This window comes from Eleginops maclovinus, chromosome 4, assembly GCF_036324505.1.
Source record: "Eleginops maclovinus isolate JMC-PN-2008 ecotype Puerto Natales chromosome 4, JC_Emac_rtc_rv5, whole genome shotgun sequence".
In the NCBI taxonomy this organism is placed as follows: domain Eukaryota; kingdom Metazoa; phylum Chordata; class Actinopteri; order Perciformes; family Eleginopidae; genus Eleginops; species Eleginops maclovinus.
Window position 1 is genome coordinate 3,600,926 of NC_086352.1, and position 14,724 is coordinate 3,615,649.

Consider the following 14,724-nt stretch of genomic DNA (forward strand, 5'->3'; position numbering starts at 1 on the left):
GATGGTTATGTGTTAATGGTTTTGTGTTGATGGTTTTGTGTTGATGGTTATGTGTTAATGGTTTTGTGTTGATGGTTTTGTGTTGATGGTTATGTGTTAATGGTTATGTGTTGATGGTTATGTGTTGATGGTTATGTGTTAATGGTTTTGTGTTGATGGTTTTGTGTTGATGGTTATGTGTTAATGGTTATGTGTTGATGGTTATGTGTTGATGGTTATGTGTTGATGGTTATGTGTTGATGGTTATGTGTTGATGGTTATGTGTTGATGGTTATGTGTTGATGGTTATGTGTTAATGGTTTTGTGTTGATGGTTATGTGTTGATGGTTATGTGTTAATGGTTTTGTGTTGATGGTTTTGTGTTGATGGTTATGTGTTGATGGTTATGTGTTGATGGTTATGTGTTGATGGTTATGTGTTAATGGTTTTGTGTTGATGGTTATGTGTTAATGGTTTTGTGTTGATGGTTTTGTGTTGATGGTTATGTGTTAATGGTTTTGTGTTGATGGTTTTGTGTTGATGGTTATGTGTTGATGGTTATGTGTTGATGGTTATGTGTTGATGGTTATGTGTTGATGGTTATGTGTTGATGGTTTTGTGTTGATGGTTATGTGTTAATGGTTTTGTGTTGATGGTTATGTGTTGATGGTTATGTGTTGATGGTTATGTGTTGATGGTTTTGTGTTGATGGTTATGTGTTGATGGTTATGTGTTGATGGTTATGTGTTGATGGTTATGTGTTGATGGTTATGTGTTGATGGTTTTGTGTTGATGGTTATGTGTTGATGGTTATGTGTTGATGGTTATGTGTTGATGGTTTTGTGTTGATGGTTATGTGTTGATGGTTATGTGTTGATGGTTATGTGTTGATGGTTTTGTGTTGATGGTTATGTGTTAATGGTTTTGTGTTGATGGTTATGTGTTGATGGTTATGTGTTGATGGTTATGTGTTGATGGTTTTGTGTTGATGGTTATGTGTTAATGGTTATGTGTTGATGGTTATGTGTTGATGGTTATGTGTTAATGGTTTTGTGTTGATGGTTATGTGTTGATGGTTATGTGTTAATGGTTTTGTGTTGATGGTTTTGTGTTGATGGTTATGTGTTAATGGTTTTGTGTTGATGGTTTTGTGTTGATGGTTATGTGTTGATGGTTATGTGTTGATGGTTATGTGTTGATGGTTATGTGTTAATGGTTTTGTGTTGATGGTTTTGTGTTGATGGTTATGTGTTAATGGTTTTGTGTTGATGGTTTTGTGTTGATGGTTATGTGTTGATGGTTATGTGTTGATGGTTATGTGTTGATGGTTATGTGTTAATGGTTTTGTGTTGATGGTTATGTGTTAATGGTTTTGTGTTGATGGTTTTGTGTTGATGGTTATGTGTTAATGGTTTTGTGTTGATGGTTTTGTGTTGATGGTTATGTGTTAATGGTTATGTGTTAATGGTTTTGTGTTGATGGTTATGTGTTGATGGTTTTGTGTTGATGGTTTTGTGTTGATGGTTATGTGTTGATGGTTATGTGTTGATGGTTATGTGTTGATGGTTATGTGTTGATGGTTATGTGTTAATGGTTTTGTGTTGATGGTTTTGTGTTGATGGTTATGTGTTGATGGTTTTGTGTTGATGGTTTTGTGTTGATGGTTTTGTGTTAATGGTTTTGTGTTGATGGTTATGTGTTAATGGTTTTGTGTTAATGGTTTTGTGTTGATGGTTTTGTGTTGATGGTTTTGTGTTGATGGTTATGTGTTATGGTTATGTGTTGATGGTTATGTGTTAATGGTTTTTGTGTTGATGGTTATGTGTTAATGGTTTTGTGTTGATGGTTTTGTGTTAATGGTTTTGTGTTAATGGTTTTGTGTTGATGGTTTTGTGTTGATGGTTTTGTGTTGATGGTTATGTGTTAATGGTTTTGTGTTGATGGTTATGTGTTAATGGTTATGTGTTGATGGTTTTCTGTTCTCAGAGACATCAAACCGGACAACGTGCTGCTGGATGTTAACGGTCACATTCGACTCGCTGACTTTGGGTCTTGTCTCCGAATGATGGAGGACGGAACGGTAAACCCAACAGCTGCAGGGACATCATCATATTATATTAAAGTTCATTATATTAAAGTTTAAAGTTCATTATTGTAAACTGCTGGCTTTAGTGTAACCCGGTTTAGTGTGACCCGGTTTAGTGTAACCTAGTTCCATGCTGCAGGTGCAGTCCTCGGTGGCGGTGGGTACCCCGGACTACATCTCTCCAGAGATCCTGCAGGCGATGGAGGACGGGAGGGGTCGCTACGGACCGGAGTGCGACTGGTGGTCTCTGGGCGTCTGCATGTACGAGATGCTGTACGGGGAGACGCCCTTCTACGCCGAGTCTCTGGTGGAGACCTACGGCAAGATCATGAACCACGAGGTCAGTCTGGGATCTGAGAGGCAGAGGTTTTATAATATCACCCTGGTCCTTGGGCACCAGATCAGTCGACTAATCGTATCTAATGGATATCGGCATCAACCTGTGCAAGGTTTCTGAAGCTGTCGTCCGTGAAATGCCGGGCACAAAGTACAGTATTTCGAACCGTTGAAGGAACAGTGTTAAAATACATTTCAACCACTGACTTCTTCGTGGTTCTGCCTCGGTAAGGCAAACAGATGACATTTCAGGGCACAGTACTTCCTTGAGATGTCAGCCTTCCAACAGTAAACGGTCAGCTGGCAGAGGGTGTGCCTGTTGGTCTATAGCTATGGGCGTGCCAACCTGCCGATTGGTCTCCAGACTTAGTGACGTCAATAGTACCAAGAAGAAAGAAATGGAAAGAAAGATCTCCAACGAGGCGTTTGAGGGCAACATAGACGCGTCTTTTCTGCTTTAGAGTGTTACTCGCTACAGGGTGTGTTTTGCAGACCGTTTACATGCAGAAAAATCTACGTTACACAGGAGAGGACCTTTAGTATTATAAAGTGTTCTAATAACTCTAGTGTTGCTTTCTCTTTCTTCATGCTCCATATTCCTGTATCTCTGGGTCTTCTGCATGATGAAGCTCTGAGAGCAGATCCAGGTCACCTGTCTCCAGACTCTCGTCCTACTTCCTGCTTTCTAAATCCGAACTTGTCTCCGTCCTCGTTTCTCACTCTCGCAGCGTCCGCTTCTGACCTTGTTCTCACTAAGACGTTTAACAGTTTCCTGATTATTCCCCTGGTGTCTCGTTTATTCCTCCTGAATTAATCATCTGCAGGTTCTTCTAATTTAAACCACAATAAAGTTTTGTAAAGCCATCCCAGATTTCAGGGTGATTTGTTGGAGTGTATTAATGTGCTGTGTCTGCAGGAGCGTTTCCAGTTCCCCTCCCACACCACCGACCTGTCGGAGGACGCTAAGGACCTGATCCAGCGCCTGCTGTGTTCCCGGGAACGTCGCTTTGGCCTCAACGGCATCTCCGACTTTAAGAGTCATCCGTTCTTCAGCGGCATCGACTGGGACAACATCCGCTCCACCGAGGCGCCGTATATCCCCGACGTGTCGTCACCCACCGACACCTCCAACTTCGACGTAGACGACGACGTCCTCAAGAACCCGGTGTGTAGTACACAGTACACAGAGGGGATCACAGTACTAATACTATATACCAGTATACGTGTAGTACACAGTACACAGAGGGATCACAGTACTAATACTACTATACTAGGAACTATTGAGCAGCGTTCCAAATGAAGTACTTCTCTAAATGCAGCCTGGGTGTTTTGCAGGACATCAACCCTCCGATGTCTCACAGCGGCTTCACCGGGCAGCACCTGCCCTTCGTGGGATTCACTTACACCACTGACAGCTGTTTCGCCGACCGTAGATCCGTGGGCGGGAGGGCAGGCCAGGAGGTGGAGGTGGAGGTGGGGGGGCAGGAGATGGTGGGGGGAGGGCAGGAGGTAGAGGCGTTCGAGAGGAGGATCCGCCGTCTGGAGCAGGAGAAGCAGGAGCTGAACCGCAAACTGCAGGGTGAGACAGACACTACACTGAAGCCAAACAGGAAGTAGTTCCTCTGATTGCAGAGTAACAGGAAGTAGGTAACCCCCCCCCCTCTGATTGCAGAGTCCACCCAGCGGCTGCAGGTCGGGGGAACTCTGAGTCGGGACAAAGAGATCCAGAAGCTGAACGAGGAGATCGAGCGTCTGAGGAAGAAGCTGGCAGGTCAGAGTTCAGGGAGAGTTCATGAACTGTGAAGTTCCTCTTTCTGATGTGTTCCCTGCAGTAAGCCCCGCCCTCTCTCTATCTGCTAGACTCTGATAGGCTGGAGCACCAGCTGGAGGAGGCTGTCACTCTGAGGCAGGACTACGAGAGCTCTTCCTCAAAACTCAAGAACCTGGAGCGCCAGCTGAAGACCCTGAGGCTGGAGAAGGACGACGTGCACAAGGTACTGGGAATACATCATGTGAACACGTGAATGTCCCCCTGTGTGAACTCATGGATGTCCCCCTGTGTGAACTCACGGCTGTCCCCCTATGTGAACTCACGGCTGTCCCCCTGTGTGAACCCCTGTGTGAACTCATGGATGTCCCCCTGTGTGAACTCACGGATGTCCCCCTGTGTGAACTCATGGCTGTCCCCCTGTGTGAACTCATGGATGTCCCCTTGTGTGAACTCATGGATGTCCCGCTGTGTGAACTCATGGATGTCTTGCTGTGTGAACTCATGTATGTCCCGCTGTGTGAACTCATGGATGTCCTGCTGTGTGAACTCATGGATGTCCCCCTGTGTGAACTCATGTATGTCCCGCTGTGTGAACTCATGGATGTCTTGCTGTGTGAACTCATGGATGTCCCGCTGTGTGAACTCATGGATGTCCCCCTGTGTGAACTCATGTATGTCCCGCTGTGTGAACTCATGGATGTCTTGCTGTGTGAACTCATGGATGTCCCGCTGTGTGAACTCATGGATGTCCCGCTGTGTGAACTCATGGATGTCCCCCTGTGTGAACTCATGTATGTCCCGCTGTGTGAACTCATGGATGTCCCCCTGTGTGAACTCATGGATGTCCCCCTGTGTGAACTGATGGATGTCCCCCTGTGTGAACCCCTGTGTGAACTCATGGATGTCCCCCTGTGTGAACCCCTGTGTGAACTGATGGATGTCCCCCTGTGTGAACTCATGGATGTCCCGCTGTGTGAACTGATGGATGTCCCCCTGTGTGAACTGATGGATGTCCCCCTGTGTGAACTCGTGGATGTCCCCCTGTGTGAACTCATGGCTGCCCCCCTGTGTGAACTCATGGCTGCCCCCCTGTGTGAACTCATGTATGTCCCGCTGTGTGAACTGATGGATGTCCCCCTGTGTGAACTGATGGATGTCCCCCTGTGTGAACTCATGTATGTCCCGCTGTGTGAACTGATGGATGTCCCCCTGTGTGAACTGATGGATGTCCCCCTGTGTGAACCCCTGTGTGAACTCATGGCTGTCCCCTTGTGTGAACTCATGGCTGTCCCCCAGTGTGAACCCCTGTGTGAACTCATGTATGTCCCGCTGTGTGAACTCATGGCTGTCCCCTTGTGTGAACTCATGGCTGTCCCCCAGTGTGAACCCTTGTGTGAACTCATGGCTGTCCCCCTGTGTGAACTCATGGCTGTCCCCCTGTGTGAACTCATGGCTGTCCCCTTGTGTGAACCCATGGCTGTCCCCCAGTGTGAACCCCTTGTGTGAACTCATGGATGTCCCCCTGTGTGAACTCATGGCTGCCCCCCTGTGTGAACCCCTGTGTGAACTCATGGATGTCCCCCTGTGTGAACTCATGGATGTCCCCCTGTGTGAACTCATGGATGTCCCCCTGTGTGAACTGATGGATGTCCCCCTGTGTGAACCCCTGTGTGAACTCATGGATGTCCCCCTGTGTGAACCCCTGTGTGAACTGATGGATGTCCCCCTGTGTGAACTCATGGATGTCCCGCTGTGTGAACTGATGGATGTCCCCGTGTGAACTGATGGATGTCCCCCTGTGTGAACTCATGGATGTCCCCCTGTGTGAACTCATGGCTGTCCCCCTGTGTGAACTCATGGCTGCCCCCCTGTGTGAACTCATGTATGTCCCGCTGTGTGAACTGATGGATGTCCCCCTGTGTGAACTGATGGATGTCCCCCTGTGTGAACCCCTGTGTGAACTCATGGCTGTCCCCTTGTGTGAACTCATGGCTGTCCCCCAGTGTGAACCCCTGTGTGAACTCATGGCTGTCCCCCTGTGTGAACTCATGGCTGTCCCCCTGTGTGAACTCATGGCTGTCCCCTTGTGTGAACTCATGGCTGTCCCCCAGTGTGAACCCCTTGTGTGAACTCATGGATGTCCCCCTGTGTGAACTCATGGCTGCCCCCCTGTGTGAACCCCTGTGTGAACTCATGGATGTCCCCCTGTGTGAACTCATGGCTGTCCCCCTGTGTGAACCCCTGTGTGAACTCATGGATGTCCCCCTGTGTGAACTCATGGCTGTCCCCCTGTGTGAACCCCTGTGTGAACTCTTGGATGTCCCCCTGTGTGAACTCATGGCTGTCCCCCTGTGTGAACCCCTGTGTGAACTCATGGCTGTCCCCCTGTGTGAACTCATGGATGTCCCCCTGTGTGAACCCCTGTGTGAACTCATGGATGTCCCCCTGTGTGAACTCATGGATGTCCCCCTGTGTGAACCCCTGTGTGAACTCATGGATGTCCCCCTGTGTGAACTCATGGATGTCCCCCTGTGTGAACCCCTGTGTGAACTCATGGATGTCCCCCTGTGTGAACTCATGTATGTCCCGCTGTGTGAACTCATGGATGTCCCCGTGTGAACTGATGGATGTCCCGCTGTGTGAACTCATGGATGTCCCTCTGTGTGAACTGATGGATGTCCTTCTGTGTGAACTGATGGATGTCCCCCTGTGTGAACTGATGGATGTCCTTCTGTGTGAACTGATGGATGTCCTTCTGTGTGAACTGATGGATGTCCCCCTGTGTGAACTGATGGATGTCCCCCTGTGTGAACTGATGGATGTCCCCCTGTGTGAACTCATGGATGTCCCCCTGTGTGAACTCATGGCTGTCCCCCTGTGTGAACCCCTGTGTGAACTCATGGATGTCCCCTTGTGTGAACTCATGGCTGTCCCCCTGTGTGAACCCCTGTGTGAACTCATGGATGTCCCCCTGTGTGAACTCATGGATGTCCCCCTGTGTGAACTCATGGATGTCCCCCTGTGTGAACCCCTGTGTGAACTCATGGATGTCCCCCTGTGTGAACTCATGTATGTCCCGCTGTGTGAACTCATGGAGGTCCCCCTGTGTGAACTCATGGATGTCCCCCTGTGTGAACCCCTGTGTGAACTCATGGAGGTCCCCCTGTGTGAACTCATGGATGTCCCTCTGTGTGAATTGATGGATGTCCCCCTGTGTGAACTGATGGATGTCCCCCTGTGTGAACTGATGGATGTCCCCCTGTGTGAACTCATGGATGTCCCCCTGTGTGAACCCCTGTGTGAACTCATGGATGTCCCCCTGTGTGAACTCATGGCTGTCCCCCTGTGTGAACTCATGGATGTCCCCCTGTGTGAACTCATGGCTGTCCCCCTGTGTGAACTCATGGATGTCCCCCTGTGTGAACTCATGGATGTCCCCCTGTGTGAACTCATGGATGTCCCCCTGTGTGAACTCATGGCTGTCCCCCTGTGTGAACTCATGGATGTCCCGCTGTGTGAACTCATGGATGTCCCCCTGTGTGAACTCATGCATGTCCCCCTGTGTGAACCCCTGTGTGAACTCATGGCTGTCCCCCTGTGTGAACTCATGGCTGTCCCCCTGTGTGAACTCATGGATGTCCCCCTGTGTGAACCCCTGTGTGAACTCATGGCTGTCCCCCTGTGTGAACTCATGGATGTCCCCCTGTGTGAACTCATGGATGTCCCCTTGTGTGAACTCATGGATGTCCCCTTGTGTGAACTCATGGATGTCCCCCTGTGTGAACTCATGGATGTCCCCTTGTGTGAACTCATGGATGTCCCCCTGTGTGAACTCATGGATGTCCCCCTGTATGAACTCATGGATGTCCCCCTGTGTGAACTCATGGATGTCCCCCTGTGTGAACTCATGGCTGTCCCCCTGTGTGAACCCCTGTGTGAACTCATGGCTGTCCCCCTGTGTGAACCCCTGTGTGAACTCATGGATGTCCCCTTGTGTGAACTCATGGCTGTCCCCCTGTGTGAACTCATGGCTGTCCCCCTGTGTGAACCCCTGTGTGAACTCATGGATGTCCCCTTGTGTGAACTCATGGATGTCCCCCTGTGTGAACTCATGGATGTTCCCCTGTATGAACTCATGGATGTCCCCTTGTGTGAACTCATGGATGTCCCCCTGTGTGAACTCATGGATGTCCCCCTGTGTGAACTCATGGATGTCCTGTATATTGTGTATATTGCAGCAGCTGGCTGAGGCCCTGGAGCGCCTGCGTTCTCAGGGGAAGGATTTAAAGGACGCACACTCCCAGAGGAAGTTGGCGCTGCAGGAGTTCTCTGAGCTGTCGGAGAACATGGCCGACCTGCGATCGTTTAAGCAGCGAATCAGCCGTCAGCTTCGAGACAAGGAGGAGGAGCAGGATGTCCTGCTGGCCAAGATGGACGCCATGAGGCAAGACATCCGCAAGACCGAGAAAACCCGCAAGGAGGTGAGCTTTAAGATGTTAAGCCCCTCCCTTTAGGCCAACCCTCTGTTCATCAAAGTAACCTAATCATAAATAACTACAAATGTATTCCCAGTTATCTTAAAATAATTGAGTTCATCAGCTGTAGGCTCAGCTGTACGATTCACTGACTTCCTGTCCGTCAGTCCTTATGAATAAAAGCATTGTGTGTTTGTCAGCTGGAGGCTCAGCTGGACGATGCGAAGGCTGAGGCGTCGAAGGAGAGGAAGCTGAGGGAGCACAGCGAGGGTTTCTGCAGCCAGCTGGAGGAGGAGCTGCAGGGTCTGAAGGTACACACACACACCCCCACACACACACACACACACACACACACACACACAAACTGTAAATATATACATAACAAGAGTAGTTTCATGTGAAAGCTGGTTGTGGTTCTTTTCCAGTCTCTGCAGGGCCGCGGGGGGGCAGCGGGGGGATCCCAGCAGGAGCTGTTGCGCCTGAAGGCGGAGCTCGATAAGAAGGTTCTTTTCTACGAGGAGGAGCTGCTGAGGAGAGACTCCGCCCACTCCTCCGATATCAAGAACCTCCGCAAAGAACTGCAGGAGGCCGAGGGGGGGGCACTGTCTGCCAACAAGGAGCTGCTGCAGCTCAGGGACCGGCTGGACAAGGACAAGAGGGACAGGTGAGGGGGAGTGCATAAATCCCCAGGAAGTGCGTTGGCTGCTCAAGCTAATGTTCGTAGTGGCCAAACGGTGGTGCTTCACCGCCTGACAGTCACATGCTAGCATAAGACCCAAAGAGGCTTCATCGAGTAACACTGAGTCTGTAAACCAGCAGATCCTCCTTTCACTGATCCACTGCACAGAACACACACCTCAACCACCATCTGTGAAGTCATTTGGTCCTAAACACTTTGAAAAGCGTGTAATACCGGGATGATCCAGGGATCATATAGGGAAGATCCAGGGAAGATCCAGGGATGATATAGGGAAGATCCATGGGTGATATAGGGAAGATCCAGGGAAGATCCAAGGAAGATCCAGGGATGATCCAAGGAAGATCCAAGGAAGATCCAGGGAAGATATAGGGAAGATCCAGGGATGATATAGGGAAGATCCAGGGATGATATAGGGAAGATCCAGGGAAGATCCAAGGAAGATCCAGGGATGATCCAAGGAAGATCCAAGGAAGATCCAAGGAAGATCCAGGGAAGATATAGGGATGATATAGGGAAGATCCAGGGATGATATAGGGAAGATCCAGGGATGATATAGGGAAGATCCAGGGATGATATAGGGAAGATCCAGGGATGATATAGGGAAGATCCAGGGATGATATAGGGAAGATCCAAGGAAGATCCAGGGAAGATCCAAGGAAGATCCAGGGAAGATCCAGGGATGATATAGGGAAGATCCAGGGATGATATAGGGAAGATCCAGGGATGATATAGGGAAGATATAGGGAAGATCCAAGGAAGATCCAGGGAAGATCCACGGAAGATCCAAGGAAGATCCAGGGAAGATATAGGGAAGATATAGGGAAGATCCAGGGAAGATCCAGGGAAGATCCAGGGAAGATCCAAGGAAGATCCAGGGATGATATAGGGAAGATCCAAGGAAGATCCAAGGAAGATCCAAGGAAGATCCAGGGATGATATAGGGAAGATATAGGGAAGATATAGGGAAGATCCAGGGAAGATATAGGGAAGATCCAGGGAAGATCCAGGGAAGATCCAGGGAAGATCCAGGGAAGATCCAGGGATGATATAGGGAAGATCCAAGGAAGATATAGGGAAGATCCAGGGAAGATCCAGGGAAGATCCAGGGAAGATCCAGGAAAGATATAGGGAAGATATACGGAAGATCCAGGGAAGATCCAGGGAAGATCCAGGGAAGATCCAGGGAAGATCCAGGGAAGATATACGGAAGATCCAGGGAAGATCCAGGGAAGACCCAGGGAAGACCCAGGGAAGATCCAGGGAAGATCCAGGGAAGATATAGGGAAGATCCAGGGAAGATCCAGGGAAGATATAGGGAAGATCCAGGGAAGATCCAGGGAAGATATAGGGAAGATCCAGGGAAGATATAGGGAAGATCCAAGGAAGATATAGGGAAGATCCAGGGAAGATCCAGGGAAGATATAGGGAAGATCCAGGGAAGACCCAGGGATGATATATGGAAGATCCAGGGAAGATCCAAGGAAGATATAGGGAAGATCCAGGCAAGATCCAAGGAAGATCCAAGGAAGATCCAGGGAAGATATAGGGAAGATCCAGGGAAGATCCAAGGAAGATATAGGGAAGATCCAGGGAAGATCCACGGAAGATCCAAGGAAGATATAGGGAAGATCCAGGGAAGATCCACGGAAGATCCAGGGAAGATCCAGGGAAGATCCAGGGAAGATCCAGGGATCATATAGGGAAGATCCAGGGAAGATCCAGGGATGATATAGGAATGATATAGGGAAGATCCAGGGAAGATCCAGGGAAGATCCAGGGGTGATATAGGGAAGATCCAGGGAAGATCCAAGGAAGATCCAGGGGTGATATAGGGAAGATCCAGGGAAGATCCAGGGAAGATCCAGGGATGATATAGGGAAGATATAGGGAAGATCCAAGGAAGATCCAAGGAAGATCCAAGGAAGATCCAGGGATGATATAGGGAAGATATAGGGAAGATATAGGGAAGATATAGGGAAGATCCAGGGAAGATATAGGGAAGATATAGGGAAGATATAGGGAAGATCCAGGGAAGATCCAGGGATGATATAGGGAAGATATAGGGAAGATATACGGAAGATCCAGGGAAGATCCAAGGAAGATCCAAGGAAGATCCAGGGATGATATAGGGAAGATATAGGGAAGATATAGGGAAGATATAGGGAAGATCCAGGGAAGATATAGGGAAGATCCAAGGAAGATCCAGGGAAGATCCAGGGAAGATCCAGGGATGATATAGGGAAGATATAGGGAAGATCCAAGGAAGATATACGGAAGATCCAGGGAAGATCCAAGGAAGATCCAGGGAAGATATACGGAAGATCCAGGGAAGACCCAGGGAAGATCCAGGGAAGATCCAGGGAAGATCCAGGGAAGATATAGGGAAGATCCAGGGAAGATCCAGGGAAGATCCAGGGAAGATCCAGGGAAGATCCAGGGAAGATATAGGGAAGATATAGGGAAGATCCAAGGAAGATATAGGGAGGATCCAGGGAAGATCCAGGGAAGATATAGGGAAGATCCAGGGAAGATCCAGGGATGATATATGGAAGATCCAGGGAAGATCCAGGGAAGATATAGGGAAGATCCAAGGAAGATATAGGGAGGATCCAGGGAAGATCCAGGGAAGATATAGGGAAGATCCAGGGAAGATCCAGGGAAGATCCAAGGAAGATCCAGGGAAGATCCAAGGAAGATATAGGGAAGATATAGGGAAGATCCAGGGAAGATCCAGGGAAGATATAGGGAAGATATAGGGAAGATCCAGGGAAGATCCAGGGAAGATATAGGGAAGATATAGGGATGATATAGGGAAGATCCAGTGATGATATAGGGAAGATCCAGGGAAGATATAGGGAAGATCCAGGGAAGATCCAGGGATGATATAGGGAAGATATAGGGAAGATCCAAGGAAGATCCAAGGAAGATCCAAGGAAGATCCAGGGATGATATAGGGAAGATATAGGGAAGATATAGGGAAGATCCAGGGAAGATATAGGGAAGATCCAAGGAAGATCCAGGGAAGATCCAGGGAAGATCCAGGGATGATATAGGGAAGATATAGGGAAGATCCAAGGAAGATATACGGAAGATCCAGGGAAGATCCAAGGAAGATCCAGGGAAGATATACGGAAGATCCAGGGAAGACCCAGGGAAGATCCAGGGAAGATCCAGGGAAGATCCAGGGAAGATATAGGGAAGATCCAGGGAAGATCCAGGGAAGATATAGGGAAGATCCAGGGAAGATCCAGGGAAGATATAGGGAAGATCCAGGGAAGATATAGGGAAGATATAGGGAAGATAAGATCCAAGGAAGATATAGGGAGGATCCAGGGAAGATCCAGGGAAGATATAGGGAAGATCCAGGGAAGACCCAGGGATGATATATGGAAGATCCAGGGAAGATCCAGGGAAGATATAGGGAAGATCCAAGGAAGATCCAGGGAAGATCCAAGGAAGATATAGGGAAGATCCAGGGAAGATCCAAGGAAGATCCAGGGAAGATCCAAGGAAGATATAGGGAAGATCCAGGGAAGATCCAAGGAAGATATAGGGAAGATCCAGGGAAGATATAGGGAAGATCCAGGGAAGATCCAGGGAAGATCCAAGGAAGATATAGGGAAGATCCAGGGAAGATCCAAGGAAGATCCAGGGAAGATCCAAGGAAGATCCAAGGAAGATATAGGGAAGATGCAGGGAAGATATAGGGAAGATCCAGGGAAGATCCACGGAAGATCCAAGGAAGATCCAGGGAAGATCCAGGGAAGATCCAGGGAAGATATAGGGAAGATCCAGGGAAGATCCAGGGAAGATATAGGGAAGACATAGGGAAGATCCAGGGAAGATATAGGGAAAATATAGGGAAGATCCAAGGAAGATCCAAGGAAGATATAGGGAAAATATAGGGAAGATCCAAGGAAGATCCAAGGAAGATCCAGGGAAGATCCAGGGGAGATATAGGGAAGATCCAGGGAAGATCCAGGGAAGATATAGGGAAGACATAGGGAAGATCCAGGGAAGATCCAGGGGAGATATAGGGAAGACATAGGGAAGATCCAGGGAAGATCCAGGGAAGATCCAGGGGAGATATAGGGAAGATCCAGGGAAGATATAGGGAAGACATAGGGAAGATATAGGGAAGACATAGGGAAGATATAGGGAAGATCCAGGGAAGATATGGGGAAGACCCAGGGATGATATAGGGAAGATCCAGGGGAGATATGGGGAAGACCCAGGGATGATATAGGGAAGATCCAGGGGAGATATGGGGAAGACCCAGGGATGATATAGGGAAGATCCAGGGGAGATATGGGGAAGACCCAGGGATGATATAGGGAAGATCCAGTGAAGATATAGGGGAGATCCAGGGATGATATAGGGAAGATCCAGGGATGATATAGGGAAGATCCAGGGATGATATAGGGAAGATCCAGGGATGATATAGGGAAGATCCAGGGATGATATAGGGAAGATCCAGAGATGATATATGGAAGATCCAGGGAAGATCCAGGGATGATATAGGGAAGATATAGGGAAGATATACGGAAGATATAGGGAAGATCCAGGGAAGATCCAGGGAAGATATACGGAAGATATAGGGAAGATCCAGGGAAGATCCAGCGAAGATATAGGGAAAGTCCAGGGAAGATATAGGGAAAGTCCAGGGAAGATATACGGAAGATATAGGGAAGATCCAGGGAAGATCCAGGGAAGATATACGGAAGATATAGGGAAGATATACGGAAGATATAGGGAAGATATACGGAAGATATAGGGAAGATCCAGGGAAGATCCAGGGAAGATATACGGAAGATATAGGGAAGATCCAGGGAAGATCCAGGGAAGATCCAGCGAAGATATAGGGAAAGTCCAGGGAAGATATAGGGAAGATATAGGGAAGATCCATGGAAGATCCAGGGAAGATCCAGGGAAGATCCAGGGATGATATATGGAAGATCCAGGGATGATATAGGGAAGATCCAGGGAAAAATCAGGAAAGCTCTAGATACTTGTATCCTTGAAAGTCCGGCCATTTTGGCTTCCTGCACTACTGAGCAGTCTGGTAGGACTCAAAACCTTTTCCTTCTTTACTCTCCTTTTCTCTCTAGGGCCGGTGTACAGTGTAGGGGGGATGTCGTACTTTTAGTCTGATAAGTTGGATGTCTCTATCCTAAGTGGTCCTAAAGCAGCTTGTGATTTCCCTCAGACAACTGGAGATGGATGAAGCTGTTTCAGCACTTAAAGAGAAGTCTGAGCGAGAGAAGCATCTGCTGACGCAAGAAAACCTCAAACTGATGAGCGAAACTGACAAGGTGACAAACCAATTCCATTCCCATTCTGCACATGTTCAGGGAGTCTCTGAGCCGTGCTGTGGTTC

The 14,724-nt window shown here is 48.4% G+C and overlaps 1 protein-coding gene across 12 annotated transcripts in view; it reads left to right on the forward strand.

Annotated features, from left to right (window-relative positions):
* cdc42bpb (CDC42 binding protein kinase beta (DMPK-like)) overlaps positions 1-14,724 on the forward strand; it is a 46,136-nt gene that overhangs the window by 11,705 nt on the left and 19,707 nt on the right. For all 12 annotated transcript variants that reach the window (XR_010165630.1, XR_010165631.1, XM_063881557.1 and 9 more), the window contains 10 exons: positions 1,966-2,059; positions 2,205-2,405; positions 3,318-3,566; positions 3,737-3,980; positions 4,074-4,172; positions 4,262-4,395; positions 8,411-8,653; positions 8,848-8,958; positions 9,073-9,311; positions 14,554-14,659. Coding sequence is in view for 10 of the 12 variants with exons in the window: in XM_063881557.1 (XP_063737627.1) it covers positions 1,966-2,059; positions 2,205-2,405; positions 3,318-3,566; positions 3,737-3,980; positions 4,074-4,172; positions 4,262-4,395; positions 8,411-8,653; positions 8,848-8,958; positions 9,073-9,311; positions 14,554-14,659 (1,720 nt within the window). In the remaining 2 variants the exon portion in view is untranslated. The remainder of the gene's footprint in view (positions 1-1,965; positions 2,060-2,204; positions 2,406-3,317; positions 3,567-3,736; positions 3,981-4,073; positions 4,173-4,261; positions 4,396-8,410; positions 8,654-8,847; positions 8,959-9,072; positions 9,312-14,553; positions 14,660-14,724) is intronic.